Here is a 24,909-nt window from a genome sequence, read left to right as displayed (position 1 = left end):
ACAGGTGTTTTAAACAACATGATCTTTATTAATAAAAGACAGAGGAAAAAAATCAATTTTGTCACCAAAGGCACAACATTACTAATCCTACTACTTATGACAGAAGGGAGGTGGAGGCCATGGTAGATTTAATTATACTGAATTTGCGCTGAATATTTGTTCATTTTCTTCTAGTGCAGTTTCTATATATTAGCGACATACAACCCAGAGTGAGGGAAGTTTGACACAACGCTAAAATTCTTACCTTCCATTTTAACCACTTGGGACCATGGAATATTTTTATTCAGACATGTTTCTATTTGGAGGAAACAACCCAAAGACCTTTCACAGTGTACAATATTGATTTCATTATTTTAAGCTTCACATGTTATATACTCAGTCTCTTCACATACAAATTACAAGGGCCAACACAAGCCATAGAATGCATAAAATAGGTCTTTCAATCAGTTTTATCCCCAAAATAAATCTAAAGGCTGTATACATATACATGTACATGCAAACAAGCACAGACATGCTGACCACCCTGAAACCCTCATAAACCGTAATAAAAGCCAAAGTAGAAAAGCTGTAAACGTCTTGATAAGAAAACAAATTTTTTGTTCAAACTGTTCAAACGCAAATGTACTTGTGTCTTTTTGGGGATGGGGGAATGTTCTGGATCTTCAGGAACTCTTTGATTACTACACTGTCTGGGGCATCTCGCTCCAAGCTTTGGCCTTCTTCTTGGCCTGTGCCAGCCAGGGAGGCTCCTCCTGGCCCAGAGGAGAGGGGGGGTGGGAGTGAGACAGGGCACTCTTCCCCTCTTCCACAGTTGCAGGTCTGGAGATCTCTCGGGAGCAGGATATTGCTGGGACAGTGCAAGGGAAAAGCTTTTAAAAAAAGCTCACCGTTTTGGGCCGATGATATGTATTAAATGGACTGTATCAAAGTGCGTCGGTATGGTGGCAATAAGACCAGTGACCGTTGAAAATCAAGCTGGCTTATGGTGTTGGAAAGTTGAAAACAATGAGTTTGGACTACATTGTTTTGGGATGGAATGATCTCATAAAAGCATGGTCATTTTAGTATGGAAATGCAAGCAGTTTTGCAAAATTGTGGGGATTTACTAACTTGTGTGCGACATTTGAGGCTTTAGACAAGCAAGATTTACTGTGTGCACTGAAACAATGTGAAATGCACTGTTTAATTGACTGATGAAAAAATACCATATTTAAAAAATGTTAAACCTGTTAGACTCCAGTAAAAAGTCTGCAGATTAATGAGAGGAAGCATCCATTTACATGAGTATTACAAAAACATTTAGTTCATATGGCTTTACAATAACATGTTTTCTTGAAAATTCTGAGAAATTTGCGCAGAGCTGGAAGAATTTTTAAAAATGTATTGCCATCTGAAGAGTTTAAGTACTTCAAAAACTTCTTTGGCCCTGATATGTTTGCCACACTCAGAATTGAGTGACCACATCAGACAATATCAATGTTCCCTCCATTATTGTATGGTAACTTTGTAATGCAATGTACCACTTTGTCCACAAAGGGGCAATATTTCATTACTTACAGCTGTCCATCACACTGTAACTATGGGTATTTTCACACTTGGTTCATTTCAGCCTCTCAAGTGGACTGAGATTGATGACTTAGCATTTTTGTGCATATCTGAACACACCAAAAGATCTCAGGCTCCCCTGAAACAAACTGAACTCAGACCACCCCTTTTCTTTTCGAGGTCCACTTAATTTGTGTATTGTGAACCCAAAGCAGCCCCAGTCCGCTCTGCTGTACACTTCAATGCCTTGAGACTTGCCATACATTGATTCTAAGCAGCGACCTCTGAGTGTAACCAGCTAAAGAGAAATAGCAGAATGGCTGCTGGTGGTGTTCAGGGGGTTGTGTGGTCAGAAGAAACCTGTGCTCTTCTTGCATCAGCTTCCTCAAAATGAAGCACAACTAAATGATAAACACATCTGCAGAGACCATCTTGATGAAAATTACCCAATGATGAAGGGTTGACATAAGTGGTACACATCTGCACATTGATGGCAAAAAGATCAAAATGCACTGCAATTTGAAATCATAACAGTAGAAATTATGACCATGCATTTAAATCTTTTTGCCATTAATGTGTATCTAAGTTAATTTGCAGATGGTTCACTTTATGGTAAACTTTAAGAGAACTGAGTTTGATTCATTTCAAAAGAACTATATATAAATCACCCTAAGTGATTGTTACTCAAAGTATAGCAAAAATGATTTCCAATCATTAAATGAGTAAAATCACAAAGAAGTAAGTACCTGTTAATGGTGAACTTGAAGGCTCTGGCTGTTCTGCGTTGGTCTGATTTAGCGATATTGGCAACAATATTTTCCTCTTTGGTTCAATCTGCACATTGAAATAAAAATATGAAGACTGACACCAACCACACAATTATGTACGGGAAAAATATTCTTTCTTAATATGCACTCTTGTGCTCATTGCAGTGTGAGCTAAAATATTCATAGACTTGCACAGATAATATCACTTCTTCATTAAGACCTGAAAGGGTGAAACAAGCAGAAACAGCCTCTGAGATTTTCACCACCTTACTTCACAATATGGAGTAGTTCTGAGAATGAAAAGCCACCCTGATATAGCACAGCATCTGCAAATATTAAATTCATTTCCCAGTCTTGATCTGTCATCCAGCAAAGCTCACCTCTAAAGGGGATTGTCTCGTAGGCGTCTCTTCCTGCAAGTTGTTTTTGAAGACTTTCTGCTTCTGCCTGGCGGCAAAGATCCAGCTTGCTGAAGCCACCTTTCTTTCAGGTGCATCAAGCCCCAGCTCTGGAAGAACACAGGTGAGGGAAAGACAAGGCTTTCTGTATCATTCAGTGGACTGGTCAGAGGAAGAGGGCATGACTTGTCGGAGAATGACAAAGAGGTATATAGAAACAACGATGTTCTCAGTGACACACTGCTTTGAAACCATCACAGTGTTTTTCTCTGCAGAGTCTTTTTCCCTTGAACAAATCAGTAATAGTGAGTGTGTTGTAGCTCAGGCTTTTATGGGGTTCTGGAGATCTCACTCTCCCACCAGTTGGCAGCAAAGGTATGCATTCAGATAGGATTTAACAAAAGAATTTAACAAAACAACTCCCCAATATCCAAGCAGTGAAAGCAAGCTTTTAATGTGATGTCCTCTGAAACCTCCCAAAATTTTGCAGCATGGCTGTTGAGTGGATACTGCAATAAATGGCTACATTAACTGCTATCAAATTAGCTTTATATATTTTTTATAAATACTGAAGCGTAGAGAGAAATTAATTGCTGTGCATTAATAATTACTTTGCTCAATGTGCATTTTGAAAAGACTAGAGTTTCAGATTTCATAACCTTCATTACTTTTGATCTGGATCAGAGTCATCCAGTCCTATCTTTAGAACAGCCAGATTAAACTCGCCCCAATTAAAATGAGTTTCAAAATGAGGATTTACAAAATCTCATGAGCCAGATGAAAAGTTTTTGAAAAACAGCCTGAAAGTACGGCAATGTCTGGGCAGCACTTCCAGATTGCAAAGAGGCAGTGGCCAGCTGAATGTGTTTTGGAGGAAATGCATGCAAGTCTGTGATTTGGTGGAGGGCACTGCAGAAACAGCCTATAAATATGAATGGCATTCCAAAATGGGATTACATAAAATACAGATGACAGAAATATGTTCAGAAAACAACAGCACAAACAAATTACAGTTGGCAAATATGCCTTTCTCTGTCCTTATTTAGGTTTCACAAATTAATGTCTAGTTTACAGAAACAAAAATATTTCCATGTCATGCACACTGCTGGACTCATGCAGGTCTGTGAAAGGGGTTAACTGTGAGCATCTGCTGAGGAATGAGGTCAGTGGATCTATAGTTGCCGAAATATATACACAGGGATTTTCCCACATCTGGAGAGCATTAAGCAAGCATAATAATATGCTTCAGAAAACTTATGCTTATATATGCTTAAAAACACTAAGCAATAAAGTTTACTGTAGACCGACTTAACTGCATTGCAATAGACAAGCCACAATCTACTGTAGAAAATACAAGCTTATACCTGGTGTCTTTTTGACTTTGGCAGTGGTGTCGTCCACCTTATTGAGAGGGGAGGATTTGGTGTTGCGAAGCTGAAATACGGGTAATTGTGGTGGGTTGAACGGTTCTTTTGGTGTAGCGTTTTCCAGGACCACCGATGAGCCAGAAGCGCTGTACCGGAGCAAAGCTGAGGTCCCCCTTAGCTTGACCCCAAACGGATTCTCTGCACTAGCCACCTCTTCAGGTGAGTGGCCTCGAGGTGTAGAGAGGAGTGCTGCACTTTGGGCCTTATCAGGCCAAGACAGGGAATCTGCCTCCTGAGGGTGCAAGAGTCCCTCATTCTGGTCCATCATCTTGTGGTGAGGGTCTCTTGCACCATGTGGCGAATCCTCGATTGCCTCAGGTTCCACAGGGGCAGTGAAAAACAGCTCTTTGGAGCTGCCTGTCGGTAGTAATCTCTGCCAGACGGGGGCGATAGTGAAGTGTGCTTTGCTCCCAGGACAGGCTTGTGGTTTCCTAAGATCATCTGAGGCTTGTGAGAGATCATGTTTCTCTGTGCTGGGTTCTGAGTCAACCCTCAAAGAAATGTTTGCTGTGGTTGAACTGGTTTCTTCTAGGCATGGCAGGACAGAGTCTGAGTTGAGTGAGCTCATGATTGGTGGCTCAGGAGTACATTTGCCCCCTTCCACGGCTTGGACAGACCAAGAGAACTCCATGGTGCATTCCAAGCTTGTATTGCTACCACACTTGGAATAGGTGTTGGACAGCAAGCCTGCTTCATCTGCAGAGTCCTGGACATCCTCCTCCTCCTTCTCCTGCCTTGGGGAATCCTGCCAATAGACGTGTGTGGCCACCTCCACCTCTGCTTTCATGCAATCATCCTCAAGCTCCTCCTCCCTCTGAGACAAACACTGCTCTTCCCCTTCCTCCTCCTCCTCCTTCTCAGACAAACACTGCTGTTCTCCTTCCTCCTTCTCCTCTTTCCCCTCCTCAGGCAAACAGTGCTCTTCAGTTTGATCTCCAGTGTGACTGGCAAATGCCTTTTCCCCATCACACTCTCCCAATTTCTCACGCCCCTCTTCATTTTGTTCTGGGCTGACTCCTTCACGGCCAGGTGACGAGAGTTCCTCAACATGGGGAACGTCTGGGGTAGCTTGACCCTCACCTAAACTGACCTCCAATCTGCACCCCTGCTGTGTCTCTGGGACCTCACCCTCAGGCTCTGAGGCAGGCAGGAGGGTGGGGGTACACTCCATAGAACTGGGCATCTCCAGAGGCAATGGACCAGGTTCCTTATCGTTCACCTCACCCCATGTCTGAAGGGGCTGCTGGAACTCCTGGACCAAAGCTGGGAGGATTTCCTCTGTGTCCAGTTTGCACTTGGTGATGGAATGAGACATACCCATGTGCTGGGATCCCATATCAGAGAGATCCTGTACAGCACTCTGTTCCCCCTCTCTCAGAAAGAGCTGGACCACAATTCCAGGATCCTCTCCTGCCTGCTGGAACCTTGAGAGATGCTGGGCTTCTGTCCTTTCTCCCTGATCCTCAAAACTGTCTCCACCTGTATGCATCTGCTCCACCGGTACAGCTGTAACAGAAAAAGCATGTTACCTCTCCTAAGAGGCAAACAGATTTACCTATCACCTACTGCCTGAAGTCCTGCTGTGCCTTTGAGCCAGGCACTTCAACTGCTGATGTCAAAAAAACAGCTCTGCACTCAAAATGGGTAACTGAACGGGAAAGGATTCCAAGTCACCTTGGACAAAAGTGCCCTCCAAATAAAAAAAAGAATGCAATTTTTCCAAAGGATAATTCGGTGAGAGATCACAGAGATTCTGCAGACAATTGGCACCTTTGCATCCCTGTTCTTCTGCATCTGGCTCTGTGCTGCCCATGCTCAGTTCTTCATTTAGCCCCAGCGCTTCACCCAAAACCATTGATTTACTGCCATCTGACATCTTCCTCTGGAAGAGAAACATTTTCAGCCATTCAAAGGTGCTCACATGGTGTGTGAAAACTACAGTGCTCACCAATGTCTGTTCTGTTTTGTTACTACTCATATTCTGTAAACGATTCCTTCATGTAGCTTTATGGAAAAATCCATTTATTTTACTATCGCTTATCCATATAAAATATGGGTAACATATTTCTTTGAATGTTTTTTCATAAATGCATATAACTCTTTCATAAGTACTACACAGACACTCAAAATCTTATAAATAATGTAAAATAGGCATGTTGGGCCACATTCATGAAATGTGTATGATCACATTTGATCGTAAACTGGATGTAAGGATTTTTTGGCATTCATCATTTTTTTCTTATCTGTATTTGTTCATGGCTGTTTCCTTATGCAAATCACATGAACAGGATTGTGCATAAAATTTACAAACAGTCAGCTTTCATCATCTCACACAAATGGGATATGCATGATCGCATGGGCATTCCAAACGGGGTTGAAAAAAGGGAATGACTTAATAAAAATAATAACGTGCATGCAGGCGAACTGAGCGTTCTCCTTACCCTGGCAGGCTTCCGTTTAGCGAAGGCCTTGTGCTTGATGGCAATACGGTGGTGGGCAGCTGAACTATCTAAACAACCAGCTGGACTGGCGGGCTGGCTGAAGTCCACTGGGAGGGACATGAGAGGGGTGGCTGGCCTGGAAGAGGCGTCACAGTACAACTACGAGAGAGAGAGCAAGAGAGAGATATGCTCTAGATAAAAACAACTTCTGTTTCCACATTTTACCGTTGCAATGCAATTTGATTCCTTGCAACACATTATGAAAAATACATGAAAATTATAAAATTACAAATTACAATCTGCGCCAATGAATAAATGTATCAAAATAAATGATTATTGGTTTAGCAAAATGTATTTAAAATACAAGCCTACATTTCAGAAATTGTAATTCTGGCATTTCTCAAAACTGACTTTGTTCAGTTAAGCCATACCATTGTTGTGAATTAATGATAGACTTGTGAGAATGACAAATATGTTCCAAGGCCACAAGGCCAAAGGAATGCATTTGTAGAACAGCATCAACTAAATTACAAACCCTGCATGCAACATTGTTCAATATCCTACACATCACAAGAGAGATCTCGTAGATCTCCTAGCAGATGGAAATTATTTTTTGCAGCTTAATTAAAACAAAAGTGGTGGCTGCCATTTTGATTCCATGCAAAACATACGGGAGCACTGCTAACAGACGAAGCCCATTTTAGTTGCGATCACCATTAGCAATTTCCCCTCAGCTGAGGTCGTAGCGTGTGTGCACGCCTCTATTTGAGCAAGCCTCTGTGTATATAGTGAGCGGGCCACCGCACAGAGTAAGAGCTATTGATAAATATGTCACGAAAGGAAAATAGTTTTGACTGGTGGTGGGAACGTTCCGTCTGTTGAGCAGTTTATTTATTTCTAGGAGGCAGCAGATGAGACATGATGTATCCCCATGGGGCAGCTAAGAGCTGGCCAGCGGAACCTCAAAAAAAACACAATGTTAATGCCCTGCTGCATCATACTCTCAATCATAGATGTGAAAAAGCTTTTAAGTCCAAGGGAAAAAAAAAAAGGTTTTTAAGACTTTAGAGGTTTAAAGCAAAAAATCTTGTGCTGTGCCTACAGCACTTAATAAAATAACAAATGCAAATGTTTAGTATGTTCTGCAGAACACACTGCTTACCGTTAGAATATTTAACAGTTTTACTCCAAAGCGAGTATGTGCTCATGGTACATTACACAAAATTGCATGCCCCTTGTACGCAATTGTATCCAATATAGATTAAAAAGTTGCTGAGGGTTTAATGAAGAAGTGTTGCAGCTGAAAGGAAAGCCGAATTTCACAATGACATGAAGACAGACTTTCACAAAATTGTTCAAAGGTAATGCCTGGCGATGCATGTCTTCATTGTTTTAGCCACAGAATTACAGCAGACACAAATCGACTGATTTTCCTAATCTCAGTTCTGCTTTATGATGAATAGTGTGCTTAAAATTAATTCTATTTCCAGTTTTCTACAGATCAATTGTTATAAGGAAACAACATGTAGCATATACATATATATGTATGAGCATACACAATTTAACCAGGGTCAATAGTTCTTTAAAATCATTAATGGGTAACAGGAATCAGTGTAAAGCATTTTTCAAATAACTCTGCCTTGATACACTATCATTAGTCAACACTGCAGCTATATTTTGAAGTCATGGCTACTTTTTCCAGCAAAGCATGGAGTACTAATCAAAGAACGAAAGCATTTGTCCCAAAAGCTCTTTACTCAAATTCACATTTTTGATTAATCTTTTAACCATATTATAACAGTTTATAAACCACAAAAGGAAAGTGCAACCTTCAAAATAAAATGTTGTCACCTGTGACCTTTTTATCTGCTTAGCTAAAATAAAAAATGAAAATAAATGGAGGAAATAAAATTCTTTCTAAAATATGAGTAATGCATAGTCCTTTAATTTTCAAGAAAAGCACATGTAATTCAATCTGCAATCATTACACCTTGTATAATTCACATTGATGCATTTTAAGTGGTGATCGAGTTTAGTTTAGACAGGTGTAGACATAGTTACCTGGTCATTGTCAGTGTCCGATCCCTCAAGACTCAATGAACTGGTTCTTTGGACAGGGTTTGAGGACTGGCAGAAGGGGACAGGCAAAACGCAAGAGCAAAGACAGGTGAGGGACCTCATCATTGCAGAAGAAAAACAACTATACCAACAAATGACTGCACGGTAGAACTAAAGTAAAGAAAACCTGAATTTGCAATATAGGGCCGAGATGCAGCTACATAATTTGTTAAATTATTTGCTAGTGCTCGGTGTACAGAAGGTCCTGGGTTCAAATCCCAACTTAAGCAATTACAATTACTTTTGTGCCCTAGATAGTGAGGTCAAACCTGTTTTGGCGATTTTTCAGAAAACATATTTTAACAGTTTTTTATATTTTTCATGCATGATGTCATAAATGCTACAGTACAATCAAATTACAAATCAAATAAATGGCAAACTTGTCAGAAGATAATGGTTGTGTTCTTTAATACGATTTTTAAAAATTAGCCACTTCCCTCAGCATGTATATTGTTTTGGGGTGCAAAATTTGGGGATACTGCACTGTAGATTGTTGTTCAAACTATTTTCCTGGTGACTTAGCCACCAGAAAACATGCACACTGCCAGCATGTTAGCTATATGTAACAATCTCATCGTCCAAACTAGGTTTAGCTGTCTAGCCATGTAAGAAAACATTTTATAGGGTCTCTTTCCTTAATTTGGTATATTTCTTTGTTAAATTACCTGTTAAAGTAAGCCCCGATGGCAATTCTGTTTTATGTTTATGTGTGTAACGCCCATTGTGACTCCATTGTGGGCCGAACATTCAACCTCCCTACCCTAGGTGTGACCCACAGGAAAAGCAAGAAGTGTATTGATGATGCTCTCATGAGGAACGTGACTCACCCTGTGGGATGACCCTGCTAGCACTGTGTGGAGGGTGTAGATCTCTGGAGGACTGTGAGGCAGGCCATCATCCTCTGACAAGGCCCCTGTGTCATCCCCTTTCTTTGGGCAGATGACGGCTGGGTGGGGCCCCACACAGATGGCCTGCTTCAGTTGCAGAAACCCACGTAAACTCTCAGCAAAGTCATCCTCCACACAGCCATAGGTACAGAAACCAGCATAATCTGTCAGCAAAGTCCTTCTCCACTTGCATATTCCTATATTTGTCATTGAAATGCTAGCTGATTGAACTGGGATTCATCATTCTAGTTTGCCGATTTATTTGCACATTATCAGTGAAAATATTCAGCCTCTTAAGACGATCCTTCTACACACCAGTTGAAATAAAATCCTCCCTTGAGCAAATGTAATCACATTCCTGCTCTTTTCCCTTTAAAAATAGAAGATGCAACTGTACATGCTTTATGACTTATAGTGTGGTTATGCTGCACAGGAAGACAGTCAGTTTCTCTAAGCTTACATCACCTTCAGTACATCCACTACTAAAACCCTCTGGGGTCAGTACACTGCAGCAGGCAAGGTCTGGGAAGCACTATCTCTATGTCTGTTGGGCTTACGAGAGAGTTTCTAATTCTATAATTCTATGCTGTGCTCAATCACAGTGGAGACTACTGCTTGTCAATTATAGATCCAAGCTGCCATGTAAACCTAAGAGGCCTTTTCTTGTTGGATTCACACTTGATGATCATCACCTGGATTTGTGGAAGATAAAGTACCTGCAGAGACTTGACTTCCCCATGAATGTTCTCCTGTGAGGAGATCAAGCCATCGTTGGGTTCAGATGAAGGCGACTCAGAAAGGAAGACACTGTCACGTGACAAGGCCTTGGTTCCCATGTTAACCTTAGACCTTGGAGAAGGATATGAATCCAGTAAAATATTCAAATTTATGACTTCAGACAAAATAAATGAGTCTTACTGCAAGTTGACATTGACAATTTGTGAACCTTACATAAAAAATAGAAAGCAAACCAAACGTAAGAGTAGCTTTCCAGGCCAAACCTGTTGTCTGAGAACAGGTCATGGAAATGCATGTATCAAGCATTACAGCTAATGAATGAAAAATGGGAGAAACAAGTTCAATATGTGCTGAACATTTCACATCATTTAAAAATAGCTATAAGTGTTGAACATTCACAGTAAGATTGATGCCTCTGAGTAGGCTTGTTTGTGGTAGCTTGCAGCAGGTAGGATTAAAATTCACAGTCTTACGCTGAGTCATTGTCAGTGTTGGACTGGACCAGCAAGGGCTCAGGGGTGATGACATCATCTGTGGACTGACTGGACTTCAGAACAGTAACCCCGGTGGGTGAGGGAGCCTCATTTTGTTTGTTCTTGGCAAATAACTTCTTAAATGCCTGGAATTTTGACCTTTTCTTTCCTAAAGATTGCAACAAATACATTTTTTTGACACAATCGCACATGGTACACTTTGCCTCATGCATTACACATCTACAAATATAAACTGTTATCTCAATGATGTTCCTCCCTACAAATGTGGGGTTTAGCCTGGACTGCATAACAAAGCTCACCTTCTATACTTCCTCTTTCGTTGGTTTTTAACAACACACGTTATTCAATAATAATAATCACTCTGGATTAAAATACAGAAACACAATTAAGAATAAAAATCATTGTGCATGGTTTAAGTGGGCATAATAATGGTCCAATTTTGGTTGCAGTTATGGTCACCACAGAAGCAATGTATTCTGAAAGACTCCATGTCTAGATTCACACTTGACAGAAATAAAGGAAAATTTCTGCTCTCTGTCAGTGTTTCACCTTCATTCATTTGCCTTTTTAAACCGTGAACACAAGTACCACCATGAGTGACATTTAGACTCTTAGCACTGTAATGCATCATAAATCCATATCTACCAAGTGCCTGATGGGTGACCTGAATCCACATAACTCAGAATCAATCATCATCTGACAATATTCCAGCATGAGCACCACCTGGTAGTTCAGCATTCCCAAGACTCTTATATCAGTACCACTTCACTGGCAGACTCTTCTGTAATAGTTCATTATTGTCCTCCGATTCATTTCAGTGAACCATTTCAGAGAGGAAAGATCCTTGGTCAACATTAAGGCCTTCCTTTCACTGCACTAAGTCTTTTTAGCATTTAAATTCTGGGCTCATTTACCAGCTGAAACAGCCTCACCTCAAAACCTGGCCTGATTTGATAAGCAGGAGCAGGCCTGACAATAGGCCATAGTAATTTTGCTGTGCCCATAATAGGATTTCCCTACTCAACCCCTAATTCAGAATTCATTCCAGTGATCGATCAAAATATTTCCTAATGAAAATATGCATTATGTACCCATAAGGATTCATTACGCTGTCCCTGCTCATACAGTCCTTAAAAGTGGGATTGTTGCACATGAAATAATAAGCCAGGGGTTATTATGGGAGTTCAATGAAAACACTCCCAATCCTTGTTATTTGATTTAGGGGTGATGGAAAACTCATCACCTCAGTTTTATGACCATATTAACTTCTCCCCAGTGTAAATCCTTTCCCCTAAAACCACAATATATTTCACTGCACTGAGAAATCAGTTCACTATAACAGGAGACAGCACTGCCTGCCAAAATCTGATCAAGAAGAGCTTTACAGAGCACTTTTAGTTACTCATTAAAGTTACTGTTGCCCTTATTCTTGCCACAATGTAAACGTTATTATTTAAGATAGTGCTGCTTTCATTGATCATTATTTGGCTGCCCGTTTAGTGTAGAATGATGCAGTTATGTTGTACTTAAAAATAATTGCAATGCACAACAATGTTATTATTAGGTATTCATTTTTTAACTCTGGTTTTCACCTTTAATGCTGTTATTTTTGCTGCTCTGTTCACCACTTTAGTTTTTTCTTGTTCCTATATATGTTCCTATACTATATTAACCATACAATAAATTTGTCAAACGAATACCATATGTTATTGTGTAAAGGCAAAGTTAACTCTCAAGTCTGGTTGGATTACAGTTAAAAAACAACTCTGTAGGAAGTCCAGTAATGTTTTAAACATTGCTGAGATGATTCCAGGGAGTGAATTGTAATTGCTTTGTATAGCATTAATGGAATACATAGCTCACCAACTGTCTGTGACAGCAAAACTGTGAGACTATTTTTACCAACAGTAACATTTCGTAACATTTTTTATCACTTTATTTCAGCAGTAGTAAGAAACAACCTAGCTGGATGGATGTCTTAATGAGTTAAGTCATGTTTTGTGTGGTTTATCTATCAATGCTATGGTTTTTCCTCACTGATGTTGAAACAAAAGATTTACTGTGATGTGTGTGAGACAGAGAAAGGTTGTGTGGCTACAGTTGCTGGCCTCCCAGTATTGGAAAGATTGAATTGGGTCAATCTTACCAAAAAACAGTTTCTCCTGTCAGCAGCAGAACTATCAGGTGAGATTAGATACAGTGGAGAACAGACTAAGACTCTTAATGTTCAATAGATATCTAGCCAGGAAGACCAGGTTAACTTAAGTGAACTTTTCTGAATGGGACTAGGTTCTGATGAAAAAACTATTAATCAATTAACAGTAGGAGATGCCCTACTCCGGGATGCTGCTTTTGAGTACACAGTATGCAAGGCAGTGTACATCCAAGGTAAGATCAGTGTTGATGTGTGCCTGTGGTACAGCAACAATACCCCTAAACCTTTGATGACCTAAGATGGACACTGGTGCCTGTCTGTGGCCGATGCCTGGTGACACCTTGCAGTCTTAATGCTATTTTTCTGTCAGATCAGGCTCAAGTAGTGACAATAAACCTTTTCACTGTTCCCCCTTTAACAGTTGGCTACATGGGTTAACATGAGGCAGGCAACAGAGGATTACCCTGGCCTGTGGTGAAGTGTGTCTCTGCAGTGTTCAAATAATTACTTGAATGGACTTTGCAGTACCCTTTTCTATCTTAAGTCCTACAAAATAGATTATCTCCACATGACAGCGTGACCTGCTCTTGAAGAAAATGGCTAATCCAGTCGTGACACCTGTGACCAGACTGAGCTTGGACCAACTGTCAATTGATTTCTCACTTGCACAACACAAACCCATGGTGTGTGTGTGTGTGTGTGTGTGTGTGTGTGTGTGTATGTGCATGCGTATGTGAAAGGGAAGACAGAACAAATTGTAAAAGAAAACAGCTCATCTTCATATTAACCCACCACATGTATAGATAGCTTTAACCATGTTAGTACAAGCTCCACTATTTCATGCACAGAAGACCAGTACTTAGAAAAACAGCAGCACAAAAAATTCTAAATACATCGGTATACATTAGTTAAAAAAACAAACAAACAAAAAAACATCAGTTTTTCTCTAAGCAAACAATTTATCTGAAACAAAACATACCGCAGGGTAGAATAACACCAAGGGACATATTGCACAATTTTCCATTTAAAAGGAAAAATGAGACATGGTGATATGTTGAACTGATCAAAATCCATAAAAACCTTCACCTGGGCATTCATCTGGAGTGCCTGTTGGCTCCTGGTTTGCTGCCACATCTGATAGCCCTGAAGCCATTATACTGCGGTCCCTGTCAGAAACAAAGTAGGCATTTTCAACTTAAGAGTGGAACAGCACCTCAGTGAAACGCAGAATTCTTTAAATGCTGTGGCCGTCAGACAGAACTGAGATGTTTGGCCTAACGAAAACTGCTGTTTTCGTTTAGCTTTTCTGATCAATTTTGCGTGAGAGTGTTGTGAAATCAGCACACTTCCAAGTGTAAAATAGCAGGAAAAAAAAATTCCATCTTGTAACTAAAACAGAATATTGAAATTTAAATAAAGAAACTCCTGAGGCAGCGGCTGCACTTAAAAAGGCATCAGTGCTGTTTCTTTGAGAGAGTAAAAGCCAGAGAAGATGTTCAGTTGGATTTACCAAATTATCATTAATCAGCCTTGCAAGGGCATTAACCACACATACGTTCTATGGCCAAATTAACATTTTCAAGTACTTCTGAAATTTTTCCACAGAAAACATTTAAGGAAGAGCCCATAAGAATAAAACCATTGTTGCTTGCTGCAGACAAATTTCCTGAAGCCTATGAGTGGGAACTTGATGAAAAGATGAAAGAAAACCCATATGCTGCATGGTGTTTGTGGTTGCTATTACGCTTAACCCATGAATGCCTAGATTTTTCCCAGCGATTTCTTACATAAGCATCTATAGTCATCCAAAAAATATTCACAGATGGAAAAAGAGTGGTAGAGACTTCGGCAACTTTAGTTGCCCGCGAGCTTAAATGGGTTAAAAAACATATGGTAATCATTGATATGGTTTATCACCCCACTCCAATTGTAATCCACAAAAGTTCTCACAATGAAGCTCTTAAGCTGTTTGGAATGTGCTGGACCCTGTGACCATCATGTGAGCATCATACCCCATACATACACAATATTTATGTTTATATTTTTGAAAACCATATCATGAACAATGCATACCATAAGTTTACCATGGGAGAGAAATAGAGTCCATTTTCTTCATTCCTTCTCATTGGCTGAGTAATACCTGCAGTCACATTAGTGAGGTAAAAGGGGAAGGGTGAAGGGTGGAGGGGGGATGGCAGCGCTGACCTGTCACATCTCTGAAACACTGCGGTGGACTGTCATCTCAGTTCTCAAGGCAGCCAAGCTACTACTCCTCGAGAGAGAAGCGATTGAAAACGGAGTTTTACATACAGAGGGGACCCCTCCCACTCCTCCTCCCCACCCGTCCTCTTTAAAGAAACCCGTGACCTGCTGTGCAGCTCAGCAGGCCCGTAACCATCGACTGCGCCCCTGCTGAGACTGACATTAATTGGTTGCAGCTGGAGGCCTGGCTTCTCTGAGGGTGTGCAGAGCAGACAGGAAACGCCTTTGGAGTATCTGCGCTGGGTCACTCTTCAATGAGACTACAATCACAGAATAAAAGTTGGGGCTTCTGTGAGACGGCCCTTTGCCCGCTGCAATGGCTATCCTCCTTGCAAATACCCACTACTGTCTGATGCTCAGGATCATTACTACTGACACCAGGACAGCTGGACATGCTTTTATTTTGATTATTTCTTTACCTGTTGAATCTAGCCTTTGATAACAGTGGAGGCCAATTAAGCGTTACAACCTTTTTCAAATGTAAGAATGACGCAGACTACCATTTGAGCAATCACAACACGAGGGATAACACTTCAGTTATGAATTCATCAATCAAAATATGTACTAAAAAAAATGTACTAAATTTGTATCTTTATTAGCAGTTCCCCTTTTCCCAATAGGGCACCAGCGCAGTGCAGCAATATCATAGGTTCTGCCACAATGTTGTTCAAACTTAAGGTAATGCAATCCAAAAAATTTGATTTATATTTTATGATACAATAACAGGAGTTATACATTTTAACTCCTGTTTAAATGTATCAATTTGAATATTTTAAACTGTGAATGCCTCCAAACTGATGATCTGATAAATCTTTTTACATAAAAGTTGTTTACACTTTTATACTGGATTTGAGGTTAACCACACCCCATTTCATACAGTCCACAGCTGCATGTAAAATTGTGTGGAATGTGACCATTTACCTAAAGGATTTACCTGCACCATTTGAAGCCTCTGACCGCATTTCACCATCCTAACTTGAAATTTTAAATTTCTCTTGGGTAGACATTTTCGGCTTATCAAAGCTGCAACAGCAAACTTGATATTGCACAGTTCTTGGTTTCTCACATTTTGAGGGCATAAGGAAAAATAAGTTCAGATAGTGCGGAGAGGCATGCTTGGTGCCTGTAACAAACTCTAAACTCGAAGCTTCCTTTGGGATATACATGCCAAACAGTTGGACTCAGAACAGCAGACTGGCTAAAGGCAATTTCACTTAATTTCCAATCAGGAATCAAATTCATAAAACAGAAGAGAACAAGGGAAATGGTTTTGTTTCTTTAGATCGGTCTACACTACCAGCAGATGTCAGAGTAGAACGAAGACAAGCAGCACTATTTTACCGAGAATTATCTTAGCAAGACTGTGTTGCATTTGATTCATTTTCCATTCTGTGAAATTGGTGCTTTTATCCTGGGACTGGAACACAGACATACTTCTGTAAGGAGTACTCATCTACACAGAAGATTCTGTATGGGAATTTGGGAATTCAACTACTAACAGTGTCTGATGTTTGCACTTTAAGCCTTGTGTAGAGATTTTGTAGCTGACTCTCATCAAGTCTTCTATGAATCAGGAGAAATCCCATGCTGGCTCTATCACATGATGCCAGGCAGCTGCCATCCAAGGACGATATGGATTGTTAGCATCATTTTGATCTTCATCTGATTGCTTTCTGGAAAAAAAGTGTCCTTTGTCATGGTCAGGAAATGTGTGCTGTTAACACTAAAGCAAGCAAAAAAACAAAAGGAAATACACAAACCTATACATAAGTAATTAAATAAAAACAAAAAAAACTTGTGACCCATGTGGGCCTTGGAGTCACAAAACTTTATGTTTACAGTGTAAAATCTCAGATTTTTAAGCATTGGCATACCTTCTTAACATTCCGGTAATCTGTAATGTAAATTGCCTGGTGACACAGGAGGAAAGAATCTAGAAGGTCGGATCCTGTCCCTGTAATGTGTGCAGTGCAAACCATGCGCATATGTGCAGTACTTGCACAAGGTGGGCCTTAACTTGGCACATAAATGCCCCTTTTCCACTGCTGTGCCGCACCGTATAATGGCGCGAAACCATGGTCATGGGTCTGGATGTGTTTTCAGTGCCAGCAGAAAGAGTTCCGTGAATAGTTCCTGGAACTAAATTTTGCAGCCCTTACAGAGATACCAAAAAAGGTACCAGGAAGTAGCTAGCTGTCTTGTACATATCTAATCAGTCAAATGAAAATTTCTTGTGAATCTGAGCAATCCAACCAAAACGCCATTCTTAAATACGCAGCTACAAATTAGTCGACACATTTGAAAGAAATTCATTTAGGACAGTCTTACCAAATGAAACTACAAAAAGAATATCACCAAAAGCCTTGCAGAATATACACTCTCTGAGCAAAAGTCTGGGTTATTTTTCATGGTTTTAGTTAGGCCCCTTAGTTACAGTGAAGGCAAATCATAATGCTACAGCATACAATCACATTCTAGACTATTCTATGGCTCCCCAACAGTTTGAGGAAGGCCCTTTCCTGTTTCAGCATGACAATGCCCCCAGGCACACAACAAACTCCATATAGAAATGGTTTTGCCAAGAACATTCAGGAAGAACTTGACTGGCCTGAACACAGCCCTGACCTCAACCTCATCCTTTCGGATCAATTGGAAAGCCAACTGCGAGCCAGACCTAATTGCTCAATCAATGCCTGACCTCACTAATGCTCTTCTGGTGGAAAGGAAGCAAACCCCTGCAGCAATGCTTCAACATCTATAATTGTGTTTATTGAGTATTATTGCAATAATTCCAGAAATTACACATTGTGGTGACAGTGTAATTCAGATTTTCAACTAGTAAACTGGTATTAAAATGCTATTTTGTGAAATAACCTAGTTATGTGAGAATGCTATAGAGACTGAAAAGGTTTGCCAGGAAAAGATGAACAGCCATATGTGGGAACAACATATTTCCCCCTTTATTATCAGCAAAGTAATTAATATCTGCTTGTTAAATAGATAATTCTTATGGTAAAAGTACATTATTTAATCTTAAGCATTGATGAAAGTTTTGTAAAGAGTTCCAGTAATGCTTTGATTGGGCTAATCACAGCTACAGCCTTTGATATTTTCAGCTGACAGATGACCCACAGTTAGCAGGGAGAAAATCGTGATTCGTTTTGAACATCAAAACAAGTCCATGCCATTGCCGGATAATTACATAAGAGTTAATTCTGTCATCCACTTATATAAACAATGACCTATTCTTGGCCATATGTCAAAAACATCCTGATACTGGTATCTTGCTGACTGAATTAAAAAAAAGTATAAACAAAAATGTCCCTTCTGCTTTAGTGTCACAGTGCATTCTTTTTTGATGATACTAACACGGCGTTCTTTTTTTAAATTATTGTCAAACCGTCTTAGTCGTACACAAATGTTTGGTGGAAGAGGAATAATGGGTTGGGCCTGTTTTTTATGGTTTGGGCTAGGCCCCTTAGTTCCTGTGAAGGTAAAGGTATGCATGGATCACAAGCAAGCACACATGCAAGGCTCTAGCTAAGATGCAGATAGAATTTCATTACAAATTATTGATTTTGCGGCTCATTTATTTATCTTATCCATCTCTCTGAGATCACTCTGTGCATTCAGCAGTTTGAAAGGGGAAAAGATTCATTTAAGCATGTGTTTTACTGTACTACTGGAATAGGAGTGTGTGTATGCGTGTGTGTGTTTGTGAATATTTTACGACAGATCTGTTCTTAGAGCTGTTACAGGATATCATATGTAATACGGGGTCTGAACAATTGGCAGGTTAAAGTTTCTGTTCACTGTGTTAATACTTCCTACTCTGGGAAACCAACAGTTACCATTCTAGACCAGCCTGAATGACTGCATAGCCTATATGAGCCAGATATTTCCTGCAGCATCAAATCCTCTAAGTATTTCAATGTCCTTCCAGATCTAATAAGCCACCAGGTCATCTAGTTAACTTTCAACAGGATTCTGTTAAAGAATAGGCAAGAATACTCACCATTACACTTAAGGAGGCTCACTTTTGCATTTTTGACTGATCTCTGACATACGTGAAAATCTCCAAGGGAAAGTATTTTTTAATGCAAGGACAAGCAACCTTACATAGCTGAGTTATGAATACTTCTAGTCCCACTTTCAGTGAGTTTCATTACCCCCTTGGCCTAGCGTATCCTTGATACCATTTAACATGTGCGGCTACTGTATGCACTTCTGCATACATGCTGGCTGTAACTAAACTAAATTCAGGAGTATACAGTTCTTCAGTGGATTAATTCTTTGGCAGATGCTACAGTTCAACTCAAGAATGCAATATAAAGTGAAAACGTCAAAGTTCAGCATTTTTTGTGGGATTCTGGGGAAAATGTATTTGTAAGAATCTAATTAAGCTAGGTAACGTAAGACAAAAGAATAAAACACTGAGATATCAGAGTGAAACAGGACATTGTAGACCATGCCTGAAAACTGCTTCTAGAACATGAAACTAAACAGATGACAAGCAGCCATTTGCCAGACCCTTTATCACAGTATCTTTTTTACACTGAGCATCTGCTCTCTAATGCCAGCCTGAAAGCATGTTGTCACTTAAAACTAGACTATCAAAAAGACACAGAAGGAGTATGCAGTAGCATCAATTTCAATGACCCAAGACCAAAGAAAAGGAGGGGAAGGCTTTGGGTACACAATGTGAAGTCAAAACTCATTCCCCAGACAGTTATGACTACTGTCAAACAATCGTGTCACACAATCATACTTGGCAGCTCTTATATTAGGCCACTTATACCACAGCCACTTCTTGGACAATGCTTTTAAAAACAGTGATCCAGTCAAATAAGTATAAGTAATCACCAACATTTGCCTCTGTAAAACTATGCTTCAGTCTTCATGGCATCACACTTGCATACTTACACACAACCCGCTACTTGTTCAGACCTCATACACTATATGATATCCTCTAACAGCTCCAAAACAGACCTGTCATTAAATATTAAAGATTAATCATTAAAGACTAATATACATTGTAGACTTCACAAAATATTTTTTCTTTATTCCCTTGCTAACACCATTCAATTCTCTAAGGAGGAAAGCATCAGTGTCCACAAAAGCACTTAAGTCTGGAAATACAATATGTGTAAATATGAAACGGAGCTACACGCATTGAAAACAAATGGCTAGAGACCAATGGCTAAGGCTTACTTTAAAAGCAGCTCCGACTTACGTTTTACCTCGTAGACAGTTACAAAATCCAGCCATTGTGATACACATGTGGAAAAGGCACTCCAAACAATGTTTCTTCTCTAGTTCATCCTTTTCAGTGAAATACTGGGCATTGCCGATGAGGGGGGGAGCCTGTCTTCAGAGCCTGCTGTTCAGTGAACACATCTTGAAAACTCCAAGCAAGCACACAAGCAGCATGCTGGCTCGGTAAGTAGCCGGCTAATGACATAGTTAAGCTTGACCAGACCCCTGGCAGTGCATGGCCTAGAGCAGCAGGGGGAGGGTTGTAAGCCTGCCCCATACTGGTCTGGCCACACCCCTTTCTCCCCCCTCCTCTCATCTATGTCACATGAGCTGCTGATACTGTCTAAAGTCTGGAGCTGTAATGGGCGGCTGTCTATAAAAAGTACTGTCATTTCTACATGGTAAAACCAAAATGGATAAAATACCCTTTGATAACAGCTGAAAATCTGTTCTTTAACCACATGTGAATTGTATGATTACAAATCTAAAATTGTAGAGTACAGAGACAAATCAAGAAAAAGTATGTCTTTGTCCCAAACATTCTGTATATTATGTATAGTATAAATGTATAAAATATATCCAGTATATTATATAGAATTGTAAATATATATTCTGAAGACTTGGTCAGAACATGCATTTGAAGCAAGTAATTAGAAATGACTTCACAAAGTTGTTTTGTTTTGAATGGAGCTTATTTACTTACTGTTCTACAAAGAGCCATTTGACCTCAGGTGAAACTCGGGGCAAAGTTGTGCTTCAGGTGGGTATGACGGAATGTTCTGGCATGAGAAGCACTCAGCTCTAATTGTGACAGCTGTCCTAGCTGCCACCCTAGGCTTTGAAATCTGACTAACCCTGCAGAACGTGATCTGGTCCATTACAATGGCCAGGCCAGAATGCTCCATCTGAGATAAAGTATACTGTGCTGCTTCCTATGTGGAATCCCTGATATCAAAGGAGTTTGCAAAATGCTCACTCAAAACCTTTATGTTGGGACAGCAGAGAACACATAAGGCCTACTGGTCTTGATAAACAGCCAGAACCTTTATTAAACTGCTTCAGCGGCTGCCATGGTAATTTTAAGGCAAAAGGAAGGCCTAAGCAAATAACAATAGATGCTATAGGGCAGCAGACTGTTATGCTGTCCTTTTCATTAGTCTAAAGATATTTGCTGTCGGCATGTCAAGGTCTTCAGTTATTGAATTACTGGGAAGTGCATTTTCACGCCAAAAGCTGCTGGTCTGAGTTGTATTTTCCCCTGGTCTGTCAGGAACATCTGCGACGTGCTTCGGGAATTTTCCTCTATTTTCAATCCACCGGAGTGGGCCCAGTCAGCCGGGCTGCTGCTGCACCCACATCACACGCGATTAGATCATAGTTGGCGCAAAATCAACTCCCAATGCAAGAATGAAATGAGGAGGCCAATGGACAGCCTCAACAGGGCACAAACCCAGTTCCTTTTTAACCTTTATCTGAAGACAATGTTTCACAGATCTGAAGTCTCCTAAACTCTGCTTTTATACAATGTACTATTTATAACAGATGATTTGTATTAGGGTATACCAATTATGAGTCTGTCCCTTAACCTGAGCATTGTGAGTTTGAATCCCATATGAGACACTGGGTTCATTGCAATCACTTATTTTCACTCCTTGTATCTCTTCCTCATGTCCTTTCCTCGCAATCCCAGGCCTGGAAACCATTGACAAAACCTAGTTGCCAGGGTATCTGAAGTTGTGGTGTCTGATATGACCTCTAACCATGTATCCTACCATGGGCCTATCAACGAAACATTGACGAAGGAGGGTGCCCACCTGAGGACCCTTGTGAAGCTTCTTCCCCTCCACCCTGCACCACCAGAACAGCCACCTCAAATGATCAAGGTGCAGGTAAGAACCTATCAACTGAAGGGATCGTGTAATAAAGTCCTATGTACTTGAATTGAAGGGGGAGGGTAGTGGTGCAGAATTTGTTTTTCCCAGCCCAACTTGACCTGTAATTTGTCACATTCATCCTCCCTGGTGTGAGTCAGGCCCTCAAAACATTTATGTTTAGGCCTTTTCACATCATCAAATGAGGTGCTGCACGTGATGGTATTTAAACTGTGCCCATGGTGATTTTTCATTTAAATGCCACTTCACTCCACTTTGGCAGACCAGTAGGTAGTCCCCAGTTGTGAGGGGACTATTTTTAGAAGCAAAATTACTCATATTTTTGAGCTTGGCAACTGCTGCCGCCACACCTCCAATTCATTTTCAGGTGAATTACTGGAAGGGCCAATATGCAATATACCCAGCAAGAAAGATGTGGAGAAAGAGAATGATACTGTACTGGCATATTTTTCCAAAAGCTGCAAAGGCAATAAGTAAATCAATCTGACAAATGAAATTATTAACAATTCAGCTTAATATCAGTTCTGGAAGGGTACATAATAAGAAAACAAGGCACAGCAAAACAGAGGGGTAATTGCCATCATTGTAGTATGTGCTAGTGTGTCAGTGTCATTATTTCATGGCCACTCACTATTTAGCAGCTTTCAGAGGATAATACAAGAGCATAGCTCACGTTCAAGAGCATACAGTTCCATTCGGACACAGAGAAGACAAAACAATCAAGGCCTCCGCACATTGTTAATCAGTTGTAAATAATAAAATGACTGAAATTTCAGAGTAATTACATTAGGAGGATCAACTGCATTATTTGTTGCCGACGCCTGTCCACAAGGCATTTTATGCTGCCAAATCACCTGGTATTGAGGTTAAGCTTTTTCAGCCTTGAAAAATTAATAAACTATTCAGCAACTCAGATTCCATTTCTAGGCATCATTCAAAGGCATGAAGAATAAGATAAGAAAAAGTTTATTGTCCCAAAGGAAATTTGTCTTGGACAAACAATGCGTGCTGTCTAATTAAACAAATTTGTTATTTAAAGAAAGCACAATGGAAATAACACACACAAAAAGACGCACTTTGAAAAAGCAAAGGGAGTACAAACAAAAAGGGATACACATGACTCAAACTACTACCAGTACCTACCAGTTCCCTTCCCTTCATATTAAAGGTACTCCTTTTAACTTCGTAAACATTGTGCTAAACACTAAGCCTATTGACATTGATCATTCTACCAGTGTACCTTCTGGTACCTTGGAGACTCTGCTTGATTTAAAATCATGTACGCAAGGGCTTGGACTATTACATTTACAGAATGTTAGAAGCATCAATTCTAAAATGGATTTATTAACATACTTCAAACCAATCCAGACTATTTTTATTATTACTGATTAATTGTATATATTTCAGATTCTGATATTACGTTGTGATGCATGTTATGTCATAACCCCCATTGAGGGGATGTTGCCGAATATTTCCTGAATGGTCTGAACTAACTAAGAAAAGCAAAATACTTAAAGCTTTTTATAAATTCATCAGATGAAAAGTGCGCACCCAAATCAGTCCCCAGAGTCCACATCAACTATACTTATGTAATTGTTTTTAAATTAAATGATTTTAATCCAGCCATCTGAATTTCACTTCCGTGACCAGGGTCCAAGGCTTATTTTTCTCTCTTAAAAGCCATTTCGCTTGAACCACTGGGCTCTGGCCACTGTATCATTGGAATAGTCACCTCCAGTGGTCCCAACGTCCATGCGTTCATAAGTTTGGACATTTTTGTCTCCGGCATTGTAGGCTGATATTCCACCTAGAAGACATGCAACACCAAATGTCTTTGAATGTACAAACATCACACAGCCATACAGCTTCAGTGTGCATGATACCCATGTGGTTGACATGGAACTGAGGAACTTGGAAGGATACCTTTAAATTGGTGCTCCTTGGGCCAGCCTGGGAATTTACTCTGGATCTTTTTTATGAAGTCTATCAAAATCTGGGTGCCTTGGGTGAGGTGCTCCTCGCCGTCCCATTCTCCCCTTGGCGTGTGGTACCGCTTGTCAATCTATGGCACGGGTCAGATTTAAAACCACTGTCATATGTTACACAGCAAGTTAATCGATAAGGTTCTTCTTTGTGTGTGTGTATTTGTGTGTGCACATGTGTGTAGAATGTTTAATTAACTGATGGAAATGTCCATACACATTTCAAGAGCACAGAATCATAGGTTTCTTTATAGATTTTCTCAGAAATAAAATATTTGCATAGGAATGCTCTCATGTTTTGCAACACAAAAGAATAAGCACCTGTATGCTAACAATCTGTAGAAGCAATGAAAAACTATGCTATGGTATTAGGAGATCAAAATTCTAAAACATCATATTTCAAACTCTACTATCTGCGGATAATAAGCTCTCAGTTCCCGTAAACTGAAAAAAAAAATGAAACGAAACTGGCTAGAACAAACAGAAGCTGTTGTTATTTTACTTCCTCTAAATCTTTAATGGACAGAAGTTTCAGTTCTGGTTACAA

General features: G+C 40.1%; 2 protein-coding genes across 10 annotated transcripts in view; both read right to left on the bottom strand.

Moving 5' to 3' along the window:
- Positions 1-5: 5 nt before the first annotated feature.
- On the bottom strand, positions 6-20,718 carry LOC135263032 (CRACD-like protein). Of its 6 annotated transcripts, none has more exons than XM_064350583.1 (12): positions 20,466-20,717; positions 14,057-14,136; positions 10,795-10,963; positions 10,300-10,432; positions 9,524-9,712; positions 8,640-8,705; positions 6,579-6,737; positions 5,884-6,019; positions 4,075-5,610; positions 2,693-2,820; positions 2,292-2,379; positions 6-847 (listed from the first exon to the last, which is right to left on the bottom strand). In XM_064350583.1, the coding sequence occupies exons 1-12, from the start codon at positions 20,510-20,512 to the stop codon at positions 681-683; spliced, it is 2,898 nt and encodes a 965-aa protein (XP_064206653.1). In that variant the 5' UTR covers positions 20,513-20,717; the 3' UTR covers positions 6-680. The 6 variants fall into 6 exon arrangements, with proteins under 6 accessions (XP_064206653.1, XP_064206651.1, XP_064206656.1 ...); XM_064350581.1 differs by having other exon boundaries at positions 4,075-5,643; positions 5,908-6,019; positions 20,466-20,716; XM_064350586.1 differs by having other exon boundaries at positions 4,075-5,643; positions 5,908-6,019; positions 20,473-20,716.
- Positions 20,719-23,330: 2,612 nt separating this feature from the next.
- Positions 23,331-24,909, bottom strand: part of LOC135263033 (lysozyme g-like) — a 34,021-nt gene continuing 32,442 nt past the window's right edge. For all 4 annotated transcript variants that reach the window (XM_064350591.1, XM_064350590.1, XM_064350589.1 and 1 more), the window contains 2 exons: positions 24,304-24,442; positions 23,331-24,187 (listed from right to left, as the gene is read on the bottom strand). In XM_064350591.1, the coding sequence (XP_064206661.1) occupies positions 24,054-24,187; positions 24,304-24,442 (273 nt within the window). In that variant the 3' untranslated portion in view covers positions 23,331-24,053. The remainder of the gene's footprint in view (positions 24,188-24,303; positions 24,443-24,909) is intronic.

The sequence above is a fragment of the Anguilla rostrata genome, chromosome 9 (genome assembly GCF_018555375.3).
Source record: "Anguilla rostrata isolate EN2019 chromosome 9, ASM1855537v3, whole genome shotgun sequence".
Taxonomy (NCBI): Eukaryota; Metazoa; Chordata; class Actinopteri; order Anguilliformes; family Anguillidae; genus Anguilla; species Anguilla rostrata.
Note: the sequence above shows the minus strand (reverse complement) of the source record. Positions and strands in the feature narration are given on the sequence as shown.

Coding starts and splice junctions, on each gene's coding strand:
- LOC135263032 (XM_064350581.1), bottom strand. CDS start 20,512: ATGTGTATCACAATGGCTGGATTTTGTAACTGTCTACGAGGTAAAAC. Junction 9,713..10,299: donor GGGAAGTCAAGTCTCTGCAG/GTACTTTATCTT, acceptor GGCTGTGTGGAG/GATGACTTTGCTGAGAGTTT. Junction 5,644..5,907: donor AGAAGAACAGGGATGCAAAG/GTGCCAATTGTC, acceptor TTTCTGTTACAG/CTGTACCGGTGGAGCAGATG.